This window comes from Giraffa tippelskirchi, chromosome 6 (genome assembly GCF_054371585.1).
Source record: "Giraffa tippelskirchi isolate mGirTip1 chromosome 6, T2T-mGirTip1v1.2.pri, whole genome shotgun sequence".
NCBI classification, from domain to species: Eukaryota; Metazoa; Chordata; class Mammalia; order Artiodactyla; family Giraffidae; genus Giraffa; species Giraffa tippelskirchi.
Genome location: NC_137280.1, coordinates 98,458,013 through 98,474,493, shown reverse-complemented (window position 1 = coordinate 98,474,493; position 16,481 = coordinate 98,458,013). Strand labels below are relative to the sequence as shown.

At 36.7% G+C, this 16,481-nt stretch overlaps 1 protein-coding gene across 3 annotated transcripts in view; it reads right to left on the bottom strand.

Annotated features, from left to right (window-relative positions):
* LOC145510062 (prolyl 4-hydroxylase subunit alpha-2-like) overlaps window positions 1-16,481 on the bottom strand; it is a 109,729-nt gene that overhangs the window by 54,933 nt on the left and 38,315 nt on the right. For all 3 annotated transcript variants that reach the window (XM_081500212.1, XM_081500213.1, XM_081500211.1), the window contains exon 5: window positions 50-187. In XM_081500212.1, coding sequence (XP_081356338.1) covers window positions 50-187 — 138 coding nt within the window. The remainder of the gene's footprint in view (window positions 1-49; window positions 188-16,481) is intronic.

The window sequence follows — 16,481 nt, the reverse complement described above, 5'->3', positions numbered from 1 at the left end:
GCAGCTCTAAAGCAAATGTTCACAAAAGGAACCCATGCATGTTGCTTACCTGGCAGGACTCCCCTAGAAAGAGCCTTCAGATCTAGTTTGTATGTGCGCTGAAGAAGCAGCAGGGCCGTAGCAGCCCCAGTCACATCCTCCTCTGTAGGGAAAAACCTGTGCAATGATGTGAGCCTGGAAGTAAACACTTCCACACACCAGAGAGGCAGAAAGTTAAAGGAGAAAGAAAAAAAAGATAACATGAAATTACTGATAAAAGGAAACAATCCAGTAAAGAGCAGACTGTGACTTGTGGGTTGGATTCCTGTCAGGAAGATCCCCTGGAGAAGGAAACGGCAACTCACTCCAGTATTCTTGCCTGGGAAATTCCATGGACAGAGGAGCCTGGTGGGCGACAGTCCATGGGGCTGCAAAAGAGTCAGACATGACTTATTAACTAAACAACAAGAAAGAACAGACCAGAGCATACTATCAGACCTCAATACTTTACACAAAATTGAAATCATCTAGAAATAGTGGGAATGGGGGTGCTAGGGCAATGACTTTCTAAAACTATCCTCCAACACAGTAACTACTGGCTACATGTGGTTATTAAAGTGTAAATTTATTAAAATTAAATAAAATTTAAAATTCTGTCACTCAGTCATATTAATTAAATTACATTTCAAATGCTCAGTAGCCAGATATGGCTAATAACTACCATGATGGATAGTGCAGATACAGAACACTTCCATCATGAAAGGTTTTACTGCACATGCAGTGCTCAGTTGCTAAGTCATATTCGACTCTTTGTGACCTCCTGGATGTAGCCCGTCAGGCTCCTCTGTCCATGAGATTTCCCAGGCAAGAATACTGGAGTGAGTTACCATTTCCTTCTCTAGGGGATCTTCCTGACCCAGGGATCGAACACGCACTTCCTGCGATTGGTAGGCAAATTCTTTACCACTGAGCCACAGAAATGCTCTAAAATAACTCCTGGAATTGAAAACAACGGATAAGATTAATAAATCATTGGTAGTGCTGCAAGGTAGCTTATTAATGCAAATGAAAATTATTTCTAGAGAAACTCACTTTCAAGCAGATTTCAAAGAATAATTTCCACAGAAAGAAGTCCAAGGAAAGCAAATATTAATAGCTCTCAGGAGGGAAAAAAAAAAGCAGAAACAATCTGAAAAAATTTTTAAATTCAGATGTTAGAATTATATGACATGCAATATGAAAGAATATATTTAATATATCTGAAGAAATGGAATAGGGACTTAAAATACGATAAAACTGCAAGAAGGTGACAAATACTATCCAAATTGAAATACACAAAAATTGAATTAAAAGTTCAATAGATTTGGGACTTCTGGTTTTTGCCATGATAAAGTAGCTTACAGTGAAGTAACTTTCCCACAAAAAGCAAATATAAAATATGAACACAATCAATAAAACAATTATTTGAAGGCATTGGATAGCAATTAATGTAAACTGACTCGGAGGCTATACTCGTTGAGAGAAGGAAGATACTAGTGGTAAGCTCTGCACTCAACCTAAATTTTCCAAAGCCATTTAACTGTACACTTAAAATAAATGAATTTTATGGTATGCAAATAGCTCCTCAACAAAGCTGTTTTAAAAAGTCAGAGTGTTCTATAAGGAATTGAGTATGCCTGAGAAAAAGACCAGATACATTGGCATTTTGATGTTTCCTAGAGTATGATTAGCATCCTCCCCAACAGCTAACCCAAATTCTACCAATATAAACATTCTGCTTACATTTTCAGTATTTTCAGAGGTTTTAAGTTTTCTCTTTCAACTTAACCTATCTGATACCAACCCTCTCTGATATGAACAAATGATTTAAAAAAAATTCACCAAGCATATAATGAAACCCTCCAACATCAGAATCCATGATAATACAAAAATGGAGAAAAAGAGTTCCTGGATAAACACATAATAATGGGAACAGATAAAACTTTCCTTAAAACTGATAAATAACACTTAAGAGATATTTAAGTTGATAGACAATACATCCAAAACACAAATGCAAAACATTTTGTAAAAAGAACAACGATCATAAAAATAAAAAAGATTTTAGAAGTTCAAAGTTACTGTCAAAAAATTAAATTCGAAGTAAAATTGCCAGTTCTAGGAAGTATAAAAAACAGGCAAAGAAATGAATAATATGAGAAAAACAATATCAATGCAGGAGATCCCCCATACAAGTAATGCAAGCTCCAGAAAGAAAGAAGAGAGAAAATAAAAGAAGTTATGAGAAATACAATTTTCCAGAGCTAAAGAAAACACAATCTCTTGTATTGAATGCACTCACCAAGTGTCAGTCTGAGAAAATGAAACTAACAAACAAAAATCTCCCAGAGTACCATTGTGAAATCTTAGCCCAAGGATAAAGATAAGACCTTGCAAGAGAGGAAAAGAAATAGGCATTCTACAAAGAAGGGAGAATCAGACTGGTATCAGTCTGTCCATTAGTTACACTGGACACTAGAACAACAAAAGTTCTGAGGAAAAATTCCTTCAATTTTTGGCATGCTTGAAATAGGGCTAAAAAATGAATAAATTCTATTTGCAACAGGAAAATAAACGTTTTCAGAAAGATATTTTTAAAGAAATTAATAATAACTCATTTTACTAGACTTAGGAAATCAAAATAATAATATTCTGACTTTTGCTTCTGCCACAAATATTAGATGCTACAAGACTGTTCTCTCTCACCATGAGCAGCTAGAAAACTGGACAAAATAAATCAAACTGGACAAAAAGCAGAGCAGAGCAGGACTAATCCTTAAGAACAGTAAAAGAGACAATGAGAACCCTATGATAGCCCCATATTTCTGCCTGGAGACAAATTCTTAAATCACTGTTGGGGACGCCAAGGAGGTAAGAAACTGCAGAACAGAGTATCAAAGAAGAGGGAAACATACACACACACACAAAAAAAGGTCCTGAAATCTAAAAATGGGTCTCCTCTATTCTTTGGCTAATAATACTATTCTATACTTGCATTAGGCAAAATTCCAAAAAACTAGACAAAGAAATACTGTAGAGGAAAAATAATAATCAAGAAGTTTAGATCTAAACAATTCTCATCATTTATACAAGGCAGGAAATCATCTGACTGCCCACTATCAAAATGGGGAAACTATGCTGAATATACAGAGCACTCACTAGAAATCCCACCAAAAACGGGTCTTGCAGGAGGACTTAATCCACAGAATACAGACCACTCTAGATTCACTGTAACAAAAATTAAAAGCAAGCTTCAAAGGAATAAAACTGATCTGCATTTAAATGCTTGCTAGAATAAAAACACTCTATAAAGAATATCACAAAATTCAAGGTAAAATTCACAATCCTGGAACCCAGTAAAAAACTACTAGACCGGTTCATGTAGGAAGTGGACCAAGCACAACCTTTAAAAGAATAATGCAGCCCAAGAACATGACATAAACTGATTAGAGCCAGAAAGGTACAAGTCCACATTCACTAGATCTTGAGCCTCAGTACATAGCTCATTATGATAACACATCAGCAAGCTAAATGACATATCCATAGGCGCCATGAAATTCCAAGGCCAACTATAAAAGTCAAAAAGTGGGCGGTGGTCCAAATCCTGAAAATGCCCATCCCTTGCCACAAAAAAAAGAAAACTACAAGCCAATATCACTGATGAACACAGATGCAAAAAACCTCAACAAAATTCTAGCAAACAGAATCCAACAACATATTAAAAAGATCATGCATCATGTCCAAGTGGGCTTTATCCCAGGAATGCAAGGATTCTTTAATATCCACAAATCAATCAATGTGATACACTACATTAACAAATTGAAAGATAAAAACCATACGATTATCTCAATAGATGCAGAAAAAGCCTTTAACAAAATTCAACACCCATTTATGATAAAAACCCTCCAGAAAGCAGGTATAAAAGGAATATACCTCAACATAATAAAAGCCACACATGACAAACCCACAGCAAACATTATCCTCAATGGTGAAAAATTGAAAGCATTTCCCCTAAAGTCAGGAACAAAACAAGGGTGCCCACTCTCACCACTACTATTCAACATAGTTTTGGAAGTTTTAGCCACAGCAATCAGAGAAGAAAAAGAAATAAAAGCAATTCAGATTGGAAAAGAAGAAGTAAAACTCTCATTGTTTGCAGATGACATGATCTTCTACATAGAAAACCCTCAGGATTCCACCAGAAAATTACTAGAGCTAATCAATGAATATAGTAAAGTAGCAGGATGTAAAATTAACACACAGAAATCCCTTGCGTTCCTATACACTAACAATGAGAAAACAGAAAGAGAAATTAAGGAAACAATTCCATTCACCATTGCAATGAAAAGAATAGAACACTTAGGAACACATCTACCTAAAGAAACAAAAGACTTAATATAGAACACTATAAAACACTGATGAAAGAAATCAAAGATGACACAAATAGATGGAGCATGTTCTGGATCGGGGGAATCAATATAGTGAAAATGAGTATACTACCCAAAGCAATCTATAGATTCAATGCAATCCCTATCAAGCTACCAACGGTATTTTTTAGAGAACTAGAACAAATAATTTCACAAGTTGTATGGAAATACAAAAACCTCGAATAGCCAAAGCAATCTTGAGAAAGAAGAAGGGAACTGGAGGAATCAACCTGCCTGACTTCAGGCTCTACTACAAAGCCACAGTCATCAAGACAGTATGGTACTGGCACAAAGACAGAAATATAGATCAATGGAACAAAATAGAAAGCCCAGAGATAAATCCGCACACCTATGGACACCTTATCTTCGACAAAGGAGGCAAGAATATATAATGGAGAAAAGACAATCTTTTTAACAAGTGGTGCTGGGAAAACTGGCCAACCACTTGTAAAAGAATGAAACTAGAACATTTTCTAACACCATACACAAAAATAAACTCAAGATGGATTAAAGATCTAAACGTAAGACCAGAAACTATAAAACTCCTAGAGGAAAACATAGGCAAAACACTCTCCGACATAAATCACAGCAGGATCCTCTAAGACCCACCTCCCAGAGTAATGGAAATAAAAGCAAAAATAAACAAGTGGGACCTAATTAAACTTAAAAGCTTCTGCACAACGAAGGAAACTATAAGCAAGGTGAAAAGACAGCCTTCAGAATGGGGGAAAATAATAGCAAACGAAGCAACTGACAAAGGATTAATCTCAAAAATATAGAAGCAGCTCCTGCAGCTCAATTCCAGAAAAATAAATGACCCAAGCAAAATATGGGCCAAAGAACTAAACAGATAATTCTCTAAAGAAGACATACAGATGGCTAACAAACACATGAAAAGATGCTCAACATCACTCATTATCAGAGAAATGCAAATCAAAACCACAATGAGGTACCATCTCACGCCAGTCTGAATGGCTGTTATCAAAAAGTCTACAAGCAATAAATGCTGGAGAGGGTGTGGAAAAAAGGGAAGGCTCTTACATTGTTGGTGGGAATGCAAACTAGTACAGCCACTGTGGAGAACAGTGTGGAGATTCCTTATAAAACTGGAAATAGAACTGCCATATGCCCCAAGCAATCCCACTGCTGGGCATACACGCCAAGGAAACCAGAATTGAAAGAGACACATGTACCCCAATGTTCACTGCAGCACTGCCTACAATAGCCAGGACATGGAAGCAACCTAGATGTCCATCGGCAGGCGAATGGTAAGAAAGCTGGGTACATATACACAATGGAATATTACTCAGCCATTAAAAAGAATGCATTTGAATCAGTTCTAGATGAGGCGGATGAAACTGGAGCCTATTATACAGAGTGAAGTAAGTCAGAAAGAAAAACACCAATACAGTATACTACCACATATATATGGAATTTAGAAAGATGGTAACAATGACCCTATATGTGAGACAGCAAAAGAGACACAGATAAAAAGAACAGTCTTTTGGACTCTGTGGGAAAAGGCGAGGGTGGGATGATTTGAGAGAATAGCATTGAAACATGTATATTATCAAATGTGAAACAGATTGCCAGTCCAGGTTCGATGCATTAGACAGGGTGCTCAGGGCTGGTGCACTGCAATGACCCAGAGGGATGGGATGGGTTGGGAGGTGGGAGGAGGTTTCAGGATGGGGAATACATGTAAACCCATGGCTGATTCATGTCAACGTATGGTAAAAACCACTACAATATTGTAAAGTAATTAGCCTCCAATTAAAATTAATTAAAAAAATAAAAACTAAAAAAAAAAAGAAAATGCCCATCCCTTCCCCAAAACAGCTAGAATACTCCTCTCACTCATTAGCCAATGAAATTCCGTACCTACCCCTATAAAAACAGACAACCTCATACCCTGGTGCCTCTCTCACCTTCTGAGATGGCCCACACTCTGTTTATGGAGTGTATATATCCCTGAATAAACCTTTCACTTTACTATGCTCACCCTTGAATTCTTTCCTGAGCTAAGCCAAGAACCTACACTTGATGGCCATCCTATTTAATCCATTTCATCTGCACCACTGATTTCTTAGCTGTCATTACAAAAAAAAAAAATTTGTAATGGCTGCTATGGAGTTTGCAATATGCATATTTAACTTACTGTGAAAGGCCTTTATATATTATTATGTCTCCTTACTAAATGTAAATATTTATAACACTACGCCTCCATTTTCTGAGAGCTGGGACATGACCATCCTCTCTGGCCCCACTTTCTTTCCTGTAATAACGTGAAGATATCAGGAAAATATAAACCATAACCAGGGAAAAATCAATCAACTTAAAAGGACCCAACAATAATAGATTATAAACTACTAAACAAGAACTTTTAGATAGTTATTATAAACATTATGAATAAGCACAAAGATATAAAGAAAAACTTGAACATAATGAGAAGCAAATATTATTTAAAAAGAACTAAGCAGGGACTTCCTGGTGGTCTGTTGTTCAGTCCCTCAGTCGTGACCAACTCTTTGTGACCCCCTGGACTGCAGCACACCAGGCTTCCCTATCCTTCACTATCTCCCAGAGTTTGCTCAAACTTATGTCCATTGAGACAACCATCCAGCCATCTTATCCTCTGTCGCCCCCTTCTTCTCCTACCCTCAATCTTTCCCAGCATCAGGGCAGTCTGTCAGTTAATTGGTGAACTTTTTCTTCTGCACTAAAGGCTTTATTTCCTTTTTGAATAGTTATTTATTTTATTATTTATTTGGCTGTGTGAGGTCTTAGCTGCATCATGGGGGGATCTTTTCTTGCACTGTACAGATCTTCAATTGCAGTGCACACACTCTCTAGTTGTGGTGGTTGGACTCAGTAGCTCTGCAGCATGTGGGATTTTAATCCCATGACCAGTGGGATTTAATACCATGACTTAACCCAGTCTTCTGCATTGCAAGACAAATTCTTAACCACTATACCACCAGGGAAGTCCCTAATTGGAGAATTATGACCATTCACATTTAAAGTAATCATTAATATAGCTGGATTCAGTTCAGTTCAGTCGCTCACTCATGTCCAACTCTTCACGACCCCATGGACCACACAGCACACTAGGCCTCCCTGTCCATCATCAACTCCTGGAATTTACTCCAACTCATCTCCATTGAGTCGGTGATGCCATCCAACCATCTCATCCTCTGTCAGCCCCTTCTCCTCCTGCCTTCAATCTTTCCCAGCATCAGGGTCTTTTCAAATGAGTCAGCTCTTCGTATCAGGTGGCCAAAGTATTGGAGTTTCAGCTTCAACATCAGTCCTTCCAATGAACACCCAGGACTGATCTCCTTTACGATGGACTGGTTGGATCTCCTTGCAGTCCAAGGGACTCTCAAGAGTCTTCACCAATACCACAGTTCAAAAGCATCAATTCTTCAGTGCTCAGCTTTCTTTACAGTCCAACTCTCACATCCATACATGACTACTGGAAAAACCATTGCCTTGACGAGATGGACCTTTATTGGCAAAGTAATGTCTCTGCATTTTAATATGCTGTCTAGGTAGGTCATAGCTTTTCTCCAAAGGAGCAAGCGTCTTTTAATTTCATGGCTTCAGTCACCATCAGCAGTGATTTTGGAGCCCCCCAAAATAAAGTCTGCCACTGTTTCCACTGCAAGGAGATCCAATCAATCCATCCTAAAAGAGATCACGCCTGGGTGTTCATTGGAAGGTCTGATGTTGAAGCTGAAACTCCAATACTTTGGGCACCTCATGCGAAGGGTTGACTCATTGGAAAAGACCCTAATGTTGGGTAGGATTGAGGGCGGGAGGAGAAGGGGACGACAGAGGATGAGATGGTTGGATGGCATCACCGACTCGATGGACATGGGTTTGGGTAGACTCCGGGAGTTGATGATGGACAGAGAGGCCTGGCGTGCTGCAATTCATGGGGTCGCAAAGAGTCGGACACGACTGAGCGACTGAACTGAACTGAACTGTTTCCACTGTTTCCCCATCTATTTGCCATGAAGTGATGGGACCAAATGCCATGATCTTAGTTTTCTGAATGTTGAGCTTTAAGTCAACTTTTTCACTCTCCTCTTTCAATTTCATCAAGAGGCTTTTAGCTCTTCTTCACTTTCTGCCATAAAGGTGGTGTCATCTGCGTATCTGAGGTTATTGATATTTCTCTTGGCAATCTTGATTCCAGCTTGTGCTTCATCAAGCCCAGCATTTCTCATGATGTACTCTGCATAGAAGTTAAATAAGCAGGGTGACAATATACAGCCTTGACATACTCCTTTTCCTATTTGGAACCAGTCTGTTGTTCCATGTCCAGTTCTCACTGTTGCTTCTTGACCTGCATACAGATTTCTCAAGAGGCAGGTCAGGTGGTCTGGTATTCCCATCTCTTTCAGAATTTTCCACAGTTTATTGTGATCCACACAGTCAAAGGCTTTGGCATAGTCAATAAAGCAGAAATAGATGTTTTTCTGGAACTCTCTTGCTTTGTCGATGATCCAGCGGATGTTGGCAATTTGATCTCTGGTTCCTCTGCCTTTTCTAAAACCAGCTTGAATATCTGGAAGTTCACGGTTCACGTACTGTTGAAGCCTGGCTTGGAGAATTCTGCACATTACTTTACTAGCATGTGAGATGAGTGCAACGGTGCGGTAGTTTGAGCATTCTTTGGCATTGCCTTTCTTAGGGACTGAAATGAAAATTGACCTTTTCCAGTCCTGTGGCCACTGCTGAGTTTTCCAAATTGGCTGGCATATTGAGTACAGCACTTTCACAGCATCATCTTTTGGGATTTGAAATAGCTCAACTGGTATTCCATCACCTCCACTAGCTTTGTTCGTAGTGATGCTTCCTAAGGCCCACTTGACTTCACATTCCAGGATGTCTGGCTCTAGGTGAGTGATCACAACATCGTGATTATCTGGGTTGTGAAGATCTTTTTTGTACAGTTCTGTGTATTCTTGCCACCGCTTCTTAATATCTTCTGCTTCTGTTAAGTCCATACCATTTCTGTCCTTTACTGAGCCCATCTTTGCATGAAATGTTCCTTTGGTATCTCTAATTTTCTGGAAGAGATCTCTAGTCTTTCCCATTCTATTGTTTTCCTCTATTTCTTTGCACTGATCGCTGAGGAAGGCTTTCTTATCTCTCCTTGCTATTCTTTGGAACTCTGCATTCAAATGGGTATATCTTTCCTTTTCTCCTTTGCTTTTTGCGTCTCTTCTTTTCACAGCTGTTTGTAAGGCCTCCTCAGACAGCCATTTTGCTTTTTTGCATTTCTTTTTCTTGGGGATGGTCTTGATTCCTGTCTCCTGTACAATGTCACGAACCTCCTTCCATAGTTCATCAGGCACTCTGTCTATCAGACCTAGTCCCTTAAATCTATTTCCCACTTGCACTGTATAATCGTAAGGGATTTGATAGCTAGATTAAGTTGTATCATATTTGTTATTCTACTCATTGCCCTTGTTCTTTGTTTCTTTGTCCTCTACTCTTTCTTCCTTCTCTGGTTTTAATTAAGAGTTTTATATAATTTTCTATTCCATAATTAGAATATCAACTTCTTAAAAACTTACAGTAGTTGCCCTAGAGTTTTCAATATGTTTACTTGCACATTAACACTGTACCGCTTCTTGGGTATTGCATATACCTTATAGCAGAGAATTCTCAATTTTTCCTCCTATTCCTTATAACACTGCTCTCATTCATTTGATCTGTGCGTTAACTATAATCATTTAATATATTTTTCCATTATTATTGAACAAACTAATATCTTCCTTATTGTTTATTGAACTCTTCCTTTATATACAGACCCAAGTTTCTGACACATACCATTTTACTTTTCTCTGAACAACTCCTTTTAATATTTCTTCCAAGGTAGGTTTACCAGCAACAAATTCCTTCAATTTTTATCTGACAAAGTCTTTATTTTACTTCCCTTTGGAAGGTTAATTTCACTCGATACAGAATTCTAGGTCAATGGTTTTTTTTTGTTTTCAACACTTTAAATATTTCACCACTATCCTCTTACTTGCATGACTCTGAACAAAGGCCTGATAAAACTCCTGTCCTTGTTCTTCAACAAGTAAAATAGTTTTTTCCTTATGTTTTCCTTCAAAATTTTTTTATTTTTCTTTGATTTTGTGCAGTTTGGTGTAGACTTTCAGGTATTTTTCCTGCATCATATACTCTGAGTTTGTTGGATCTGTGGTTTGGTGTTCGTCATTAATTTTGGAAAATTCTAAGCTATGCTTACCTTAAATATTTCTTCTATTTCTTTCTCTCTTTTCCTTTTGTATTTCCATTATACATATAATACCTATTTTGTAATTTTCTCATAATTCTTGTATATACTGTTCTAACATTATTTTTCTCATTTTTCCAGCCTAAGAAGTTTTTGTTAACATATCTTCAAGTTCACTGTTTCTTTCCCCATTCCTGTCCAGCTGATAAGCCCATCAAAGGCAGTCTTCATTTCTGTTACAGAAGTTTTAAAATTTCTAACATTTCCTTTATTTAAATTAATTTTTATTGGAGTATAGCTGATTTACAATATTGTGCTAGTTTCTGCTCTACAGCAAAGTGAATCAACTATACATATACATATATCCACTATTTTTTAGATTTTATCAACCATATAGAGTATTGAGCAGAGTTCCTGTGCTATTCAGTAGGTTCTTATTAGTCATCTACTTTATATATAGTAGTGTGTATATGTCAATCCCAATCTCCAAATTTATCTCCTCCCCTCAAGCATTTCCTTTTAAATCTTAGAGTTTCCATCTCTCTGCTTATATTACCCATCTGTTCCTTCATGTTGTCCACTTTCTCAGCAGAGCCCTTAGCATAAAGGAAAAACTGGGGAATAAGATGTCCACAGAGAGCTTTGAAAAGCTCTGACACAACTGTAGGACTCTAGAATGCCACTCACGTGTACAGTGCACTGTACACTCCTAGGAAAGACCCAAGAAGGCCCTAATCTCTCATTTACCTCTGTCCTTGAATCTCTGTACCAACAGGATATGAAAGATAAGGCAGAGTTGTAATCTGCCTGAGTATTGAAAGTATGTCCTGACATCCACACAGGGTCCCACAGCAAATGCTGAGAAACTTTTGTGACAAGATAACCAAGAAAATCTTCGTTCAAAAATTAGCTGACCAACTAACAAAGCAGAGACTTAAGAGGCTACACAAAGAACATATACACTACAGAACAGAATTACAGTGTGTAAGTCATTAAACAAACAGGATCAACAACAACAAAACCTGGGAGTAAGATGAAGGGGAATCTGATTTCCACAGTTCCCATGTTACATTACTAAAATGTCCAGTTTTCATACCTCAAAAATACAAGACATGCAAAGAAACAGGAAAGTACAATTTTTACACAGAAGAAAAGCAATCTGAAAACCCATACACTGGACTTACTAAGTAAGACTTTAAATCAACTATTATAAATATTTTCCAAGACTTAAGGACAATTATGTCTAAAAAATATTAAAGAATAATCATGATGTCTCATCAAAGAGAGAATACTATAAAGAGAGTGAAGTATAAAAAAGAACCAAATGGAAATTCTGGGCTTGAAAAACACAAGAAATGTAACACAAAATTTACTAGAAGGGCTCACCAACAGACGTGAACTGGCAGAAAAAAGAATCATTGAACTTGAAGGTAGGTCAAATGAGGTTCCTCAGTGTGAAGAACAGAGAGGAAAAAAGAATGAAACAAAACAAACAGAGCCTGGAATGATATCAGGGAATAGAGCAGAGTAAGAAGAGCGGGGAATCTCTCTCTCTATAGCTAGACAATAATTGCAGTGTCAAAAAATGTCTAAACTGACTGTTACGGAACTCCAGAGTACAATTGAAAGTTTGAAGCTTCTAAGGGAATGCTTGGCTGGTAAACTGCAGCTGATATCATTTGATTTCAGAACTCAATAGAATTCCAACTATTCATCCCTATGTCAGGTGGCAACAGGGATAGCAACCCACATTTCTGGCATGGCTGAAGCCACAGTGGATAATAAAAACCTTGTCCTCCAGGTGCAGAGGTTAGCTGTCATTGTTCTAATCTCCACCAGCTAAAGCAGCTTCCAGGAGATTTAAAGGAACCACATCTATTTTTATGGACATCCAAAAACAATCACATATATGATGGAATTTAGAAAGCCACTGTGAATGCCCAGGGAAAGATGTAGGCTGAGAAAAGACAATGAGAACTTAAGCTTTCATCTTAGGCTACTCCCCAGCAAAGAGATACCCTACAATAATAACAACAACAAAATCTGCTAACCCTAGGGAAGAGGGAGAATACTATATCCAAAATTACCAAATTATAAAATTCAAATATCAGTTTTGAGCAAGGGAAAAAAATTACAAGCCATACAAAGAAACAGGAAAGTATAGTGCATACAAAAGAACAAAATAAATCAACAGAAATTATACCTGAGTAAATCCAGATATCAGACTTACTAGACTAAAACTCTTTAATATGCTTAAAGAGCTAAAGTAAGACATGAACAAAATAAGAAATGACATATGAACAAAAAGAGAGTAACAATAGAGACAGATATTATATAAAGGAGCCAAAAAGAAATTATGGAATTGAAAAGTACAATAACTGAAGTAAAAAAAGTATACTACAAGGGTTAAAAGCAGATTTAAGCAAGCAGAAAAAAATAGACTTTAAATCCAAAAAGGTTAGAACAGACTAACGAGGACATTATATATTAATAAAATGGTCAATACAGCAAGAAGATGTAACAACCATAGACTTTTACACACACCATAAAGAAGGCTGAGCACCGAAGGACTGGCACTTCTGAACTGTGGTCCCGGGGACTTTGGAAAGTCCGCTGGATTGCAAGGTGATCAAACCAGTTAATCCTAAAGGAAATCAACTTTGAATATTCATTGGAAGCACTGATGCTGAAACCAAAGCTCCAATACTTTGGCCACCTGATGCAAAGAACTGACTCATTGGAAAAGACCCTGATGCTGGGAAAGATTGAGGGTAGGAGGAAAAGGTGGTGACAGGGGATGAGATTGTTGGATGGCATCATCAATTCAATGGACATGAGTTTGAGCAAACTCTGGAAGATAGTAAAAGACAGGGAAGCATAGCATGCTGCATCAGTCCATGGGATTGCAAAAGAGTCAGACATGACTGAGCAACTGAACAAAACATACACCTTATAACAGATTCTCAAAATACAGGAAGTAAAAATTCACAAAACAGAAGGGCAAAATAGATACTTTTACAGAAATAGTTGGAGCTTTCAATACTCTTTCAATAATGAATAGATCAACCAGACAAAAGATGAATAAGGAAACAGAGCACTTGAGAAACACAATAAATCAACTAGACCTAAGAGATATATGAAGAACAATCCATCCAACAATAGAATATTTTTTTCAAGTGCGTATCTTCTCAAGTGTACATTGGACATTCTCTAAGCTACCTCATATGCTAGGCCACAAAATAAGTCACAACATATTTTAAAAGATATATATCATACAAAGCATCTTCTCTGACTAGAAGTTGAAGCTCACAAATATGGAGAAATTAACAACAAAGTCTTAACCAATTGGTTAAGAACAAATCAAAAGAGAAATTAGAAAATACTTAGTGACAAATGAAAATAAAAATACAACATACCAAAACTTGTGTGATTCAGTGAAAGCAGTGGTAAGAGGGAAATTTTATAGCTGTAAATGCTTACATGAGAAAAAGAAGAAAGATTTCAAATTAACTTTACAACTTAAGGAACTAGAAAAAAAAGAACTAAACCCAAAGATGGTAGAAAGAAGGAACTAATAAAGATAGACCAGAGATAGACAAAACAGATAACAGAAAAACAACAGAGAAAATTAATAAAACCAAAGTTGGCTCTTTGAAATGATTAACAGAACTGACAAACCTTCAGATAGGTTGACAATGAAAATAAGAGACAGAAGACAAACTACTAAAATCAGAAATGAATGCGGGGACATCACTACAAACTTTCAGCAATAAGAACATATGAGGATTCTATGACCAACTGTATATCAACAAATTAGATAGCTTAGAAGAAAGGGACAAATATATAAATTAACTAAACTGCCTCAAGAAGAAATAGAAAATCTCAGCAGATCAATAACAAGCAAAAAGACTGAAGCAGTAATCAAAAACCTTCCAGAGAACTAAAGTCCTGGACCAAATAGTTTCACTGGTGAATTTTACCAAATATTTTAAAAAGCATTAATACCAATTCTTTTCAACTTTGCCCAAAAAGTTGAAGGGAAGGGAACAGCTCCTATCTCATTCTACAAGAGGAAACTTAAAGACCAATATCCCTTATAAATGTAAAAAACTCAACAAAATATTAGCAAATAAAATCCAACAGCATATTAAAAGAATTACGCATCATGACCAAGTGGGATTTAGCCCATGAATGCAAGCGTAGTTCAACCTAAGAAAGTGGATCAATGCAATATATTACATTAATAGAGCAAAGGGGGAAAAAACACTTGATCATCTCAACTGATACAGGAGTCTTATTAGACATAATCCAATACCCTTTTATGATAAAAAAAAAATCTCATAAAGCTAGGAATAGAGGGGAAATTCCTCAACACAATAAAGAGTACTCATGAAAAACTCAGTTTACATAATACTCATTGGCAAAAGACTGAAAGCTTTCCCCTGAAGATCCAGAAAAAGACAAGGATTTCCACTTTGACCACTAGTATTCAATGCTGTTACTGAAAGTGCTAGCCAGAACCATTAGACAACAAAAGAAATAAAAAGGCATCCATATAGGAAAGGGAGAAGTAAAATGGTCTCTACTCACAGATAACATGAGTCTATACAAAGAAAATCTCAAAAAATCCACAAGAAAGCTACTTGTGCTAACAAACCAACCCCAAAGTTGCTGGGTACAGTATAAACACACAAAAAGCTGGCAATGAACAATCATCAAAGAATATTAAGAAAGCAATTCCTTTTATAATAGCATATAAAAGAATTAAATACTTAGGTATAAATCTAGTCAAGGAGGTGAAAGACTTGTACAATGAAAACTACAAAGAATTGCTGAAAGAAATTTTAAAACATCTGAAGAGATGGAAACTATAGGAAGACTTAAGTCACTGTCCATCTGTTAATACTACCCAAAACAATTTATAGGTTAAATGAAATTCCTATCAAAATTCCTAGAGCCTTTTTGGCAGAAATGGAAAAGTTGATGCTCAGATTCATCTAGAAGTGTAAGGGATCCCAAACAGCTAAACAATCTTGAAAAGAAGAATAAAGTTGGGAGGACTCACATTCTCTGACTTCAAAACTTATTACAAAGCCACTACAGCAATTAAAAAGTAAAAATGAACAACAACCAAAAAAAACTAAGCCTTAAAAATGAGCAAAGGATTTGAATAGACATTTGCCCAAAGAAGATAATGCAAATAGCTAATAAGCAGATGAAAAGATGCTCAATATCACTAATTACTAAGGAAATGCAAACCAAAACCACAATGAGATACCACCTTATACCCATTAGGATGGCTGCTATCAAAAAAGCAAAACCAAAAACCTAGTGATGATGAGGATTTGGAGATACTGAAACTTGTGTACTGTTAGGGGGAATGTAAAATAGTGTAATAAATATGGAAAAGAGGACAGAAGTTCTAAAAAATTAGAAAATAGAATTGCCAGCAAGTCTGATTCTGGATATATATATCCTAACAAACTGAAGGCAGGGTCTTGAAGAGTTATTTGTACACTTATATTCATAGCAGCATTAATCACAGAAGTCAAAAGTTAGATGCAATCCAAGTATTCAAAGACAGATGAATGAATAAACACAATATCCATATGATATGTTTTATACATATGATGTAATATTATTTAGCCTTAGAAAAGATGGAAATTTTGACATATGCTACAATGTGAATGAATTCTGAGGGCAACCGCTAAGTAAAATATGCCAGTTAACAAAAAAGGCTAATAAATTCATCAAGACCTAAAGGAGAAGAATAGCTGTCAGGG